This window comes from Theobroma cacao, chromosome 8, assembly GCF_000208745.1.
Source record: "Theobroma cacao cultivar B97-61/B2 chromosome 8, Criollo_cocoa_genome_V2, whole genome shotgun sequence".
NCBI lineage: Eukaryota > Viridiplantae > Streptophyta > Magnoliopsida > Malvales > Malvaceae > Theobroma > Theobroma cacao.
The window spans coordinates 11,771,330-11,786,270 of record NC_030857.1 but is presented as its reverse complement, the minus strand read 5'-3'; the positions used below and the strand labels follow the sequence as shown (position 1 = coordinate 11,786,270).

At 31.4% G+C, this 14,941-nt stretch overlaps 1 protein-coding gene across 1 annotated transcript; it reads left to right on the top strand.

The window, feature by feature from the left end:
* Positions 8,599-14,709, top strand: LOC18592704 (tryptophan aminotransferase-related protein 4). Its single transcript, XM_007019553.2, has 5 exons — positions 8,599-9,170; positions 9,788-10,082; positions 10,168-10,460; positions 10,680-10,960; positions 14,175-14,709. The coding sequence occupies exons 1-5, from the start codon at positions 8,875-8,877 to the stop codon at positions 14,384-14,386; spliced, it is 1,377 nt and encodes a 458-aa protein (XP_007019615.2). The 5' UTR covers positions 8,599-8,874; the 3' UTR covers positions 14,387-14,709.

Genomic DNA, 14,941 nt, shown 5'->3' with positions numbered 1-14,941 from the left:
TTGATTATTTTGGGAGAAAGCGAGTTGTTAGAGTGAAAGAAGATAAGTATACCTTCACACACTTTGCTTGTTTTGAAACTACTATATATATATATATATTGCTTGAAAGAATTGAACATATTATTTCATTATTTTCAAAATAGGGTCAAGCATATGATTATTCTTTAGTTTGGTTTATTCATATGATGAACAATGATTTATGAATGTTTTGATTTATTCATGTGACGAGTATCGGTTTATGAATAAAATGAAATCTATGATCATCTTTAAAGAATGTTTTAAGAGCTACGAAATAATCCTTGAGAAGTGGGATAATAGATACCAGAACTAGTTTTACGACCCTACTAGCGAGCTATAGTAATTAGCATACAACTTTACCAATTGATTATAATAGTTAGTAATGATCATGAGAATGATTTGTCGATACGGCTATGTCACAGGTTATAATAGTGACCATAGCTAGAGATGATTAAACTTTACGAGTTTGAAAGATTGGATCTATGATTTGCTCAAATGATATTTTTAGAATGATTTATGAACTTACAAGATTATTCCTTTTGAAAGCATGATTTATTGAAATCCAAAATGCTCTTGAATAATCTATATGATATATTGAAAATGATGCTTGATCCAATAAAGTGTGTATGGCTATACTTACTGAGCCATGGTTTGCTCAGTCCTTTACTTACATTTTTTGTAGATGACTAGAAATGAGAGTTTTAGAATTATGGAAGCTAAGAGAACAATTTGAGAAGTTTACTTTAGTGTCAATACATTAATAGCTTAGCTAAAACTTTTATTATGTCTAATTGATATTTAAGTTTTAGTTATTTAATTAATCATCTTGGAGCCTTGTTATTTATGTCAATATGTTAGAACAAAACATATTAGAACAGAATTGTTAATATGACTTCGATCAAGGAATTATTTATGAATTGTTAGATAGAAAGGCTTCATATTACTTTGGGGCTTAGTCTCAAGGTAATATGGTCAAGTCATGTCTCGATTTTGAGGCATGACAAAAGGTGGAGGTGTTTGTTTGGCAAGTTATGAGAGGTAAAGTAATGGTGAAGGATGAGCTAGTAAGGAGAAGGGTGCTAAACAGAGACTTAGCTATATGTTTTCCATGCAAGAAGGAAAATTAAACAACGAAGCACTTGTTTTTTGAATGCTATGAAACATGGAAAATATAACATGAGTCACTTTTAAAAAAGCAATAAGTGCGCTAGTTGTGTGGAATAATACAAGCATTAAGGCGAAATGTCTTGACATGTGGAAAATGGCCTTCTTTACAATTATATGGTCGATTTGGTTACACCATAATGATATGACTTTTAAAAGAAAAGTTTAGGATAGTGAACAAGTTATTTATATGGTGAAGGTACATGTGGCATGGTGGTTCAAAGCAAAATGGTTGGACTATGTAAACTCTTTTGTGGATTGTTGTAACCAACCAAACACAACAATGGTACCAAAGAGAGTAAAGCAAAATAAATAAGCTCAGAAATGTATAGCACATCTTAGTGGCACCTTAAAGTTCAAAGTTGATGGAATTTCGAAAGGGAAATTGGGGGAATTGAGCATTGGTGGGGTACTCAAGGATGGCGGTGGAACCATTTTATTTAGTTTTTTCCAAAGTTGTTGGGATTATGGAATCTAACTCAATTGAACTTAATGGTTGTTGATGAGGCTTTTTTTTGTGTTTCTAGGTTCAAGGTCGAATGGATCACATCATCTAATGATTGAGAACAATGTGATGGATGCAATGAGTTAGGTAAAAAATCCAAAAACAACACCATGAAGACTAAGGAAAAATTTGTTGCGTATTGAGGCCTACAAATGGATAGTGAAGACAATAGTGGCTCAATAAACTCAAAGGCCTAAAGTTAAATATTCAAATGAGACCTTTCTTATTTAAATTAAGACAATTAGGCCTTTTTTATTGAAGTTAAGGAATACCAAATGGGAAAGAAAATTTATAAATGGATATTATAAATAGAAAAAAATAATTGGTTTTATATATAAGAAAAAAAAAGCAGTTGGAGATCATTAAATACATAATAACCTTAGTTAATTGGAAATAGGAGAAATAATTGAGAATTAATAATATTGTGGGAATTGCAAAGGGATAAAAAATTAAAATTTAATAGACACATAATTAGGGAAGTAAGAGAATGTGTCATTTTATTAATTATTTTGGCTTTTACATAGGGATATGGAAGTGAGAGAAAATAGATATTTATTAGACATGAGAAAATAGGTAAATATTTTATTAATTATCTTAATTTTTGTATATTTTTAATATAATTAATTATATTATTATTATAAAATTATGAGGCCTGTAAAAATTTAAACCTGAAGCTTTTTGCTTTGGTGAGTTTACCCTTAAGCCAACTCAGTGAAGATTTGAAAGATCCATTATGTGCCATGGGAAGCGAATGAGCTGGTGGATCAGCTAGCAAAAAATGGTGCTAAAAGGACACAAGCATTACTGATGAGCATGAATGAAACAAATGAAAACGGTGAATGTGCTCAAGGTAATTATTGTCATGTTTGTTGCTTGAGTCTTTTTAGGGGGGACGACTACTTAGGTGGAGATTAGCATCTGTGTTTGCATTAACTAGCATAAAAGGATGAGACTATAGCCACTGTCATCGGCGGTGGGCAAGTGATTAATCTGTCTTGTTGCTATAAATTGATTGGTTATGTATAAGGGGTGATTTATTTCGGTTATGGTGGGATGATTCTGAAATGCACTCATTGAGGTTCTGTTGATTTTGTTGGAGAGTAATGTAAAATCAATTTTTACTTAGTTAAATCTCAAACACAATCGATACAAAGACGGAACAACTCTCAAACTTTATATAGTAGTAGTAGTACTACTAGATTGTCGTTAATTTAGCAAACAATTAGTTCATGATGCTTTCAATTTCCTAAGAAAGAAAAGAAAAGAGAAAACAATATATTTGATATTAAAATCGTTTTTGATGAAGAAGAGAGAAAACTTTTAAATAGTATCTAAATATAACTTTGAATTTTGGATCTTCTTTTCTCTTAATCTTTCTAAGAATAAAAAAATATCAGATTTTACTATTTCATTGTTGGATCTTTTGTTTTTTTTTTTTAATTTTTTTAGTAGTCTTTATAAAGAGATAGAGGAGAAGGAGATCGTAATTTGTATTAAAAAAAGACAATTTGCATAGGAAGTGAGAGAAGAAGAAGATCGATTGAGAGAGATAGAGTATTTTTTGAAAAGTTGATGTATTTTATTTTTTTTTTAAAAAAGAAAGCTCTTTTTTTAAAAAAAAAAAGAAAGAAAGCTCTTTTTTAATGTTTTTCTTTTAAGTTTTTTTTTAAATTTATGTTTTAAAAAAATTATTTTTTAAGAGTTTTAAGAAATGTTATATGGCCTGTTTCTGTTTTTAAAAAGTAGGTAAGTTGAAGAAAAGTTAAGATCAAGGCACTTAATATTAAACTGAATGGTTCAACCGCCGGCTTAACTATTTGCACACAACGTTTCTTTCATTTTTCGTGCTGGGCTTAACTTTTTTCCCCTTTTCATGTTCAAATACTCCAAGTTTCCAATCAAAAAAATGGAGTGCAGTGTTTCGCTTTGAATAGATATGTAGGCCCGTAAAGTCTACGTCAATCTCATCTTAGATTGTCCCATTAGACGTCATGGCTCACATAAGAAAACAAAAAGTCTTCATATTCAAAAGGCCCTCATGAATTTTACTTTTCTTTTTCGTTTAACTTCAACATTAGAGATAACCATCTAAATTAATTTTTGGATATTCCTATACGGCTTTTACCAGTCCAATGAAACTAAAAAAAAATATTGTCCTACTATATATATATTGATAGTGGCCTGGCCAAAATTCAAACAAAGACCTTTATTTTACAAGATTTTGACCACCAAAAAGAATATCTCCATAAATATAAGACCAAGAGTTTAGTAAGGATATTTACATCTATATTTTTTGGATAACTGATATTTACTTTTCTTTGTCTTTAGATTTATCAATTAACTGATCAAATTGATAAAATTAGGAAGAGGTATTTCTAAGAAAAAAAAAGCTTATACTAAAATATAATTATACTTAATTTAATTTGTTTGGCAAGAAATGTCGCCAAAAAGATAAATGTAAGCATTTATTATTTAAAAAGTTGAATTTAAATTTATTTTTTCAAATAAAAAAAATGAGTAGACTAAGTATATAAAGAAAAATTATTAATTAGGTTTAAGAGTAGGTATATAAAAAAATTGGGTTAAAATATAGATGCTGCAATTAGGGCTCTTCAGTATTAATAAGGTGTGTAATGGGAATAAAACGAAGCTTATTGGTAATGAATTTCATTCGTTTCAATTAGGTTAACCATGGGTTATGAAAAATGAAGATAAATGAAATAACAAACAAAAATAAAAATTGCAACTATTTTAAAGGTCTAGTTTTTATTATATAATTTTAAAAAGATATCATGCTTTAAAAATTCATGAATTATTTTTAAAAATTTAAATAAATATTTATTATTTCATTGATTTTAATCAACTCATATATTTATATTTGAGTCAAATAGACCTTTACAACTAACGGTTGATTAATTGTCATCAATTATAACGTAATTTGTAATTTTATATTCACATGATGCAGATAATTTTTACTTTTCAATTTTATATTCACATGATGATATTATCATGTAAAATTTGTATGTTATGTCATCATTTATTATGATATTTCAATATATCAAGTTAATACCGCGTGATGTAAAACGATAAATAATATTTAACTAACGACACTTAATTATAAAGACTTATTTAGTTCAAAACTCAAAATAAAAGTATAAAGATTTTATTTAATGCAAAAAAAATAAAATTTTATTTTAATTTTTTTAATAATTAAATAATTTTTTATAAAATATTAACTAAACAATGATGAATTTTATTAATTAAAACATTATATAACTCAAGTCTAATAAAAACGATACTTGATCAATAAGGTGTGTGTGTGTGGCTATACTTGCTAAGCCGTTGTTTGCTTAGTCCTTGTCACATCCCATTTCCTTGATGAATCGTGACCGGCGCATGGACCTAGACAAGCATAACCCGTTAAGCCCAAGCAAACCTTTTATCATAATATCATCAAGCATTCATCATCATATGCAGAAGCATCATATAACATCCATTAATGTATGTAATCATAATACATACATTCATAAAACTCATTATACAATTAAGAAACTTTTCAACTTAATTGTACAAGCTCAAGCATTTGGTATACATGTATATATGAAAAAAATGCCACTATTATAGAACACATTAACATTAGCTGTTAACAACAACCATGGGTGTCCATGTGGCCTCTCGACTCATCATCATAATTTCATACATAACATTATCAATATAAAATACCCAACATGGCAACATTAATATAAACATGTTCATAGTGTGTAAAAACAAACATAAAGTAAAGATCGACTTGTTAGTGGAACGTAACTGATCCTCTAAGCATCAAATGGCTGCTAGACACCTATCAAAGAATGAAGACTGAACATTGTTATCTGCGATACTAGCTGCTATCAGACTCTATCACTGATCTACAACAAAATAAATGGGAAAAATAACATATGAGTCACAAAGACTCTGTGAATGGATATGGGGAAAAGGTCAAGCTAGGAGATAAGAGTATTTCGTAAACATTGTAATTTGATGTCTTTCATAAACAATTTAATCATAGAATTCATAAAACATGTTATTTGAACACATTTGAATAGTATTCATATGAAAACATGTCAAAATAAACTTATGGAAATCCTTTACCTTTGAAATTCTCATCAAATTCATTCAAACAACCTATTCTGCACCAAAACAAGTTTTTGATATGGTGAAAGTACACGTGGTATGATGGTTCAAAGTAAAATGACCGAACTATGTAAATTTTTTTGTGGATTGTTGTAACTAACCAAACACAACAGTGGTACCAAAGAGAGTACAACAAAAGAAGAAAAAAATTCAAAAATTTGTAACACCTCTCAGTGGCACCTTAAAGTTCAAAGTCAAAAGGGAAATTGGGGGAATTCAGCACTGGTGGGGTACTCAATGATGGTGGTGGAACCATTTTCTTTATTTTTTCTAAAGTTGTTGGGATTATGGAATCTAATTTAGTTGAACTTAATGGTTGTTGATGAGGCTTTTTTTGTGTGTTTAGGGTCAAGGTTGAAGGGATCACACTGTCTAATGATCGAGAGCAACTTGATGGATGCAATGAATTGGATAAAGAATCCAAAAAAATACCATGGAGACTAAACAGAGATATGCTATATATTGAGGCCTGCAAACGGAAGGTGAAAACAACAACGGCTCAATAACCTCAAAATCCTAAACTTAAATATTTAAATGAGGTTTTTTTTTATTTAAATTAAGAAAATGAGGCTTTTTTTTATTGAAGTTAAGGAAGAAAGAGTAAATGAGAAAAAAATTATAAATGGATATTATAAATTGAAAAAAAATGATTAGTTTTATTTAGAGGACAAAATAACGATTGGAGATCATTAAATACATATTATTCTTAATTAATTGAGAATAGGAAAAATAGTTGATAATTGAAAAGTGATAAAAATTTGAGATTTACTAGACACATAATTAGAGAAGTGAAAGAGTATGTCATTTTATTAATTATTTTAACTTTTAACTTTTACATAAGAAAATAAAAGTGAGAAATTAATAAATATTTATTAAGTATGAGAAAATGTGTAAATATTTTATTAATTATCTTAATTTTTATATATTTTTAATATAATCAATTATATTATTATTATAAAATTATAAAACTTATAAAAATTCAGACGTAAAGCCTTTTGCTTTGGTAGCTTTACCCTAAAGTCAGCCCTAGCGAAGAGCTGAGAGATCCATCATGTGCCATGGGAAGCGAATGGGCTTGTGGATCAGCTAGCAAAAAAGGGTGTTAAAAGGACGCAAGCATGAATGAGACAGATGAAGGCAGTGAATGTGCCCGAGGTAATCATTGTCATGTTTGTTGTTTAAGTCTTTTCGTGGGGACGACCGCTTAGGTGGTGATCAGAATTTGTGTTTGCGTTAACTAGCATAAAAGGATGAGACTATAGCCACTGTCGTTGGTGGGCAGGCGATTAATCTGTCTTGTTGCTGTAAATTGATTGGTTGTGTATAAGGGGTGTTCTATTTCGGTTGTGGTCGGATGATTCTGAAATGCACTCATTGGGGTTCTGTTGATTTGTGTTGGAGAGTAATGTAAAGTCAATTTTTACTTAGTTTGATCTCAGACACAATTGATACAAATGAATTTGTTTGTTCCGGAGGCGACTACCATATCATGGTACTTTTTGTAATGCAAAGTTTTGTACTTTTGTCTTTTAAAAAAGAAATAGAACTCACTTGCATAGTTTTCTTTGAGGGTATCTTCTTCCTCCATTCATAGAAGCTTTTCAAATAGGATACTTTCATAGTTATTATGGCATTTTCTATGGTGTAAGATTTTTCTCTGCTAACATGTTTTTTTATTAATTTAAACCTCAACTCTTAAAAAGAGATAATTATACACTTAATATTGAATTGAATTGTTAATCATTACTCAACTATTTGCCCACAGCTTTTCTTTCTTTTTCGTGCTGGGCTTACATCATTTAACTTTTTTTTTTACCTTCTCACGTGCAAATACTCCAAGTTTCCAACCACAAAAATGGAATGATATGTTTGGCTTTGAATAGATATATAGGTCGGTCAAGTCTACCTCAATCTCATCTTGGATTGTCCCATTAGACGTCATGGCTTGCATGAGAGAAAAAAAAAAAAAGTCTTCATATTCAAAAGGCCTTCATGAATTTTTTTGGATAAATGATATTTACATTTCTTAGTCTTCAGATTTATCACTTAATTGATAAATTGATGAAATTAGGAAGAGGCATTTCTAAGAAAAAGAAAAGAAAAACTTATAGTAATATCTAATTATACTCAATTTAATTTGTTTGGTATGAAATGTCATCAAAACATTAAATGCACATATTTTTTATTTAAAAAGTTGAATTTAGAGTCGCTATATAAACAAAAATTATTAATTAAGTTTAAGAGTAGGTATATAAACAAATATTGGGTTACAATATAGATGCTGCAACAAAGGTTTTTCGGTATTAAGAAGGTGTGTAATGGGAATAAAAGGAAGCTTATTAGTAATGATTTTCATTCGTTTCAATTAAGTTAAGCTTATTAGTAATGATTTAACTTAAGCACCAAGATAGCCGTCATTAAAAGAAAAAGAAGCATTGTTAAAACAAATGTTGGTCAAGTTGCCTATAAGTAATAATTTCAATATTTGAAAATTGAAACAATCGCAAACAGTGGAGGGAAATGAAAATGAAAAGAAAAAATATAAAATTTTATTAAATTTTCTAATATTTGCTTAGCAGATAAAAAAATCAGATTAGTTGCGCAAGTCACATCATTATGAAATTTATATTATTGTTTTCTTATTGAAAAATAGTATAGACGTTTCCAACGCTAGACTTCTAACCTTATTAATTTCCCTAATACCCAAAGAAAGTACTACCACGGACTTCAAAGTTTTCTTAGAAAATATAAAAAAAAAAAGTTTCAAAGTTTGAATTCAAGAGCTACCAGTCGTGGTACTCATGTTCCACATCCATTAAAAAATCATTATCTGCATCTCTAAATCCCACCTAATGATATAACAAATAGAGAAATTGATATTCCACCATGCAATTATACAACTAAAATCATATCAACAACGCCTGCAACAGTTATGACCCTGATCACTCTGTTTCCTTTTTCAATTCAAGTATAAAGGAGGTTCTCTCAGATGATCGGGAGCCTCAAAAGATAACATGGTCAAGAGTAGATTAAGCTTCAAGTTTGCGGGATGTCTGGTTTCTTCTTTAATTCTCAACCTGTTGTTTATTATCAATATTTATGTTGGTGGTCAATGGAACCTGAGTTGGAGCTCAAGAGCCGCAGCAGAAGCTGAAGCTGTGGCAGCTACATCCTGTTCAGGCCATGGAAGAGCTTACTTGGATGGCTTGGTGGTTGATGGAAATACTGAACCAGTTTGTGAATGCAACGCATGCTATACAGGGCCTGACTGCTCTCAGTATATCCCTCACTGCATGGCAAATGCCGATGGGTACCTCTCTGCAACACTTGATATCAGAAAAGTCTTTCCTTCTTGTTAGTCAAGTTTAAGCTTTGATGATTCATATTTGATTCCTTGATGACAAGTTTTAGTCATTTCATTTACTTATTTAAAAAAGTAAGAAGAATAAATTAACAGCTTTGATTGTTTTGGGTGTTTATAGCTTTAATTCTGATGGTTTACAGAAAGCCAGTGACTACCTAAGTTTAATTCTGTCCCTCCCCTTCATTCAGATCTTAGTCAAGTTGGTCTCTCAGGATGCGTTTTGTTGGTGGTGGTTGTGTAGTTGCTCCCTATGATGAATTTCCCATTGTTGACAACATAGTGAAAGTCCATCCATTCTAAAGTAAGACGGGACTCCTTCCGTCCCCACCACATAATGGTGGATTTGTTGAGAAGATACTCAAGAACTAATCAAAACTTTCTTTCAATGTGGTCATTTTAATTTACCGTCTCATCAATTTAAGCTTAAAGAGTCCTTCTAATTAAAGTGGGGAGTTTCAGTCATTAGAAATCATTAAAAACCACTGGAATTTTCAAACTTTCTTTGAATATGATTATTTTGGTTTACAGCACATAGGTTTTGTTTGACACATTTTTATTTGCAGCGGGGATCCATTATTTTTGGAACCTTTCTGGCTACAGCATGCAGCTAGTAGTGCACTGGTAGTAGCAGGGTGGCACCGAATGAGCTATAGCTTTGATGGTAGCACTTACATCTCAAAAGAACTAGAAAGGCTGATTCGCAAAGTACACGCACTTGTAGGGAATGCTGTCACAGAAAACAGATTTATTATTTTTGGTACAGGTTCAACCCAAGTTCTTAGTGCTGCAGCTTATGCCCTGTCCCTTGAAAATTCCTCCTCCCCTGCAGGAGTTGTAGCTTCAGTCCCTTACTACGCGGTCTGTTCCATTACCCATATTGTAACTTTCCGCTCAATTCTGTAAATCGTTGTCCTTGATTTGATACCAAATTGAATGTTGACAGCTCTACAAAGAACAAGCAGAATATTTTAGTTCAGAAAAATTCAAGTTTCAAGGAGATGCTAACGCATGGAAGAACAAATCAGATACCAGCACAAATATGATTGAGGTTGTCACTTCACCAAACAATCCTGATGGACGATTAAACAAAGTGATTCTTCAGGGCCCTAATGTCAAAACAATTTATGATCGTGCATATTACTGGCCGCATTTTACACCAATTACAGCTCCTGCAGATGAAGATCTGATGGTATTTACGCTTTCCAAGCTTTCTGGTCATGCTGGCAGCAGATTTGGGTAAAAAGTCTGACCACTATTCTCTAGTAAACTTATCATTTTAACTGTTCATTAGTGCCATAGGCCTATAGTGCTTCATTAACTACTATGAAACAGGATAGCAATCTCTTTCACGGTTGTTGAGTTATACCCTTTCATTGTAACTAGCTTAGCAACTACATTGACCAGTTTCAATTCTATTGAGCAGAATTACAGAAATCACATTTGTGTCTTACACAGGTGGGCTGTGGTAAAGGATGAAAATGTGTATAACAGAATGACAATACACATGCAGCTAAGTTCCATGGGTGTTTCTAGAGAAAGCCAGTTAAGAGCTTTTAAGCTTTTAAAAGCAGCCCTAGAAGGAGAAGGAAGGGAATTATTTGACTTTGCATACCAGACAATGAAGACCAGGTGGGAAAGATTGACCAGGACATTGTCCTTGTCAAAGCGCTTCTCTGTCCAGAAAATTAATCCACAATACTGCACTTTTTACAATAAATTCAGAGAATTCTCACCAGGTAATTCTCTCAACCTCAATTTAGGCCTAAATTTTTTCTGCAGTGTTGCATACATGTTTAATGTTTAGCTGGTTATTCAGTGCAGTCAATTAAATTGGTTGTGTAGGTCCCAATGGAGTGCCAAAAGAGAGGTGAATGGCACTAAAAATTTTGAAGGCAGTTTTTTGAGCTTGAAAAGCTTTTTGTAAAATATAAGATGAAAGGTTTAAAACTTATTAAGGTTAAAGGGCACCAAACAAGGAAAGGTGGAGGGAAGTGGAAAAAGTATAAATATTTATAATGGTTCAATTCTCTTAACCTACATCTACTACCTTGATCTCCAAATCAAAGATTTTCAACCTACTTCACTAAACCAGTGAAATTAACAGTTTCCACCAAACTTTTACAAGGTGAGCTTTTAACCCAAGCTTTAATCCCTTACAATAAATCTTAGAGTGCTTCCCACACTCTAATCAACCAAGAAATAAGAAGAAAAAGGAATACATGTGATCACCCTTGCAGATCTAAAATGAATACAATCAAGCTCAAACACTTTACAAGAATAGGAATAAAAAATAGGTGTGTAAGAGAAGGTTCTTGGGCTTTTTGCTCAAAATATGATCTTGGTAGCTTTTTTCTTGCTTTTTTTACCGTTGAAGTTTTCTTTTATACTTTGAGACTTAGATTTTTCTATTAAAGATAGTTTCTAGCTATTGTGAACATGTCTAATGCCATTATAGCCGATATTTTGTCTTTTAGCATTCAAATTCAAATGGGCAGACAGTGTTCCATTAATTGGTTAAAGGCAGGCTTTAACCAATTAAGCCTTCTCTCTGACTTGAACTGTTTGACAACTCTGTTCACTATATTAATCGGTTAAATGAAACTTTAACTAATTAAAAATATTCTGTTTTCAAACTTCTCCAATCAGCAATCTTCCTTCAATTGGTTAGTCCTCCCTTTAATTGTTTAGGGCTTCTTTTCCTTCAACTTTAACTGATTGAAATAAACGTTAACCAATTAAAATATTTTCAAGTTCAAAATCTCTCATTTAGCGTCCTTTAACAGCTAACTTCACTTTGAATTTAAATTTTGATGCTTCAAATGCTTTAAGTCTTAAGCTTTAACCGATTAACCCTTTTGCTTAACCGATTAGCAAGCTTCAGTGTTTTGCTTCCAGCACCTTCTTAATCAGTTAAGCCTAGTGCTAACTAATTAAGACTTTTTTGCCTTGCCTTTATATGGCACCTAGTTTTGCCTTAACTTGTTAAGGCTCCACATTAATCAGTTAATGATGTTTTGTTTTTACTAACCTTTTCTTTCTTTCTCTCTTTAACTGATTAACCTTTCTTTTAAGTGAGCAAGCTTCTTGACTTGCCTTTAATCATCAACTTTATTAAGGGTTTTAAATTTTGTCTTGCATACTTAAGTAGTGAAGTTATACATCAATAAATAAAGAATATTTTGTTATCGAAAAAACAGATAGAGTCAACAAGTTGTACTATAAATGACATTGGATTTTCAAAGTGAAATGATAAAAACTCTAATACAACAGGAACAACCATTCTTTCATGTTCTATCATTCAGATCTTGGCACCAACAATCACATCCTGGTGCACTACTTATGACCATCAGGGCATCAATTCACTCCTCTTGAACTTAATTCTATTATTGTAAGATTGTACAACATTTAGCTTTGTCAAAGTGAAAGTAAACCATATCTGTTATCTATAACACATATGATTTCACTAATAATTGAGAGGCAACTATAGGACAACGACCTTAAAACAACTAGTCTACTACTTTGATCCACTACAAGTACTAGTCTAGTTGTGCACATACCTTATTAAATCCAACAGAAAATCTATCAATTAAATGTTTCATTCTGCTTGTTGAACTTTAACCATAAATGTCTAAGTAGTTATCAAATTTTGGGTACCCTAGTGTTGTGATCGCTTATACCTTTATTCCAACACCATTATACCTATATATACAAATTTTATCTTTGTTCTCCTTTTGTGGAATTGGATGCTTCAGTAGGGAGTTTGTTGGTGTTGATGGCAACACAAAAACCCAAAAAAAAAAAAAGCTAGAACAATGCAGTTGATGAAATGAAGCCGCTAATGTAGCTTATTCTATCTTCTGGCTAATTGTAAAAGAGCTAATTTAAGGTTGCAACAAAGGCACAAAACTTGCAATACAAGTACTATCAAGCACCAAATAATTTCGAAGAACAAAGAGGGATAATGAGGCTTAAAATCAAAACTGAAAACTTCATTTCATTAAGTTAGTTACATGTTTAAATAAGGAGCAAACAAAATCCATAAAACACTCAACTTGCTTAAAAAAAAAAAAGACACTCAACTGCTCCCATTACCAGCTTCAAAAATGCACAACTTGCACAATAATTCAACAAGAAAAGCACATAGGCTGACACTTACAAGGCGTGAGGCTATGAAACGAAGATTAAAAATATCCTAAAACATAAAAAACATCATGCCTATGCTAGATTAGTATATGATGCATAAATATGGTAATAAACCAAAAGAATTTGACTAACCAGTTGCACCAATTTTGAAAGTAATCTAATTCTGATGTAGCAAACTTCCCATAAGGCATAATGATGCACCTATCTTCACCACAATCCGAAACATAATGCTCATTTATCAGAAAAATCAACTAAGGTAGAAAATTACACAATAGGGGTAAAAGCTTGATCTAAAATGTGATCATGGCAGACATGTAAAGCACACAACAAAACATATGCACCACTAGCCAAGTAAAAATAAACAAACTCCTTATAAGAATAGAACAAGCTTACCTTATGCCCACATCAAGCTGAGTTCCAGAACATTAGAATGCTTCTTGTGACAGCAATGCATCCAAGATAGCCATTAGCTCAATGGAATCAATCCATTATTTAGTTTAGAAACATTACTAACTTGCTTTTTTCTTGCCCAAGCAATTATCTTCACTTTAACTCTAATTTGATTTATTAAAACATTAACCCTTCACATCATAAACCTTCTTATAAATTGACATCAGTTCTTTGCTCTCGAGTCATATAATCAATGTTACAAAACCAAGTATAATTGACAAGTCTAAGCATTTAATCAACTAATTGAATTCCTATCTTCACTACATATCATTCTTACCACTGCTTCTTCAACCATATACTACAGAATGTCTTTAAATACAAAGATAAGTGATTTTAACAACCTAATAATTATGGCAGCTTATGCATGGTTGAAATGTGAGAGAGAAGAAGATAAAGATTGTTATGCAGTTCTCAAGGAAGCTAAAATCATTGCTCGTCAGGGAAACAGATTTGGTTCAGAAGATCGCTATGTTAGACTCAGCCTGGTTCGAAGCCAAGATGATTTTGATATATTAATCCAACGTTTAAACAAATTAGTCTCAGAGGAAGATGGTGCCAAAATCATGTGAAGAATGAGATCAGCATTTTGTTAATCAAAACAAAATCATGTAAAGAATGAGATCAACATTTTGTTGATCAAAAGCTTCCAAACATTTCTATTATTACTTGTATTACAGAGATATAGATACAGGACCTTCATTAATATTTAGTTATTAAGAGAGGGGGAAGGGTTCATGTCTATTCACCTTTTAGACTTGATCTTTATAAAAGGCTCATGTCTATTATGTTAGTATGAGCCATGCAAGCCAATTAGTCGTTGTATGGGAATCGCACATCAAGCAATTTATCTATGACTTTTCTGATTATAATAGCATTGAAATAGTTCTTTATCCATGAGTTTGTAATTTAATTACTATTTATATTTATGTAGATAAAGCCCATGGAACTATACATGCTTTGCAAAGAAATTGTAATAAAATATATTTATGAGATTCTTATGCATCAAAGCATTATTCCTAAAAGTTCTTAATCATTGTATTATTAAGACGAGGCATCAATAATGCTCAAAGCTCAACACATATTATTCTTTACTTCTAAAGTAAGTAATCGATCTCATAGATTAA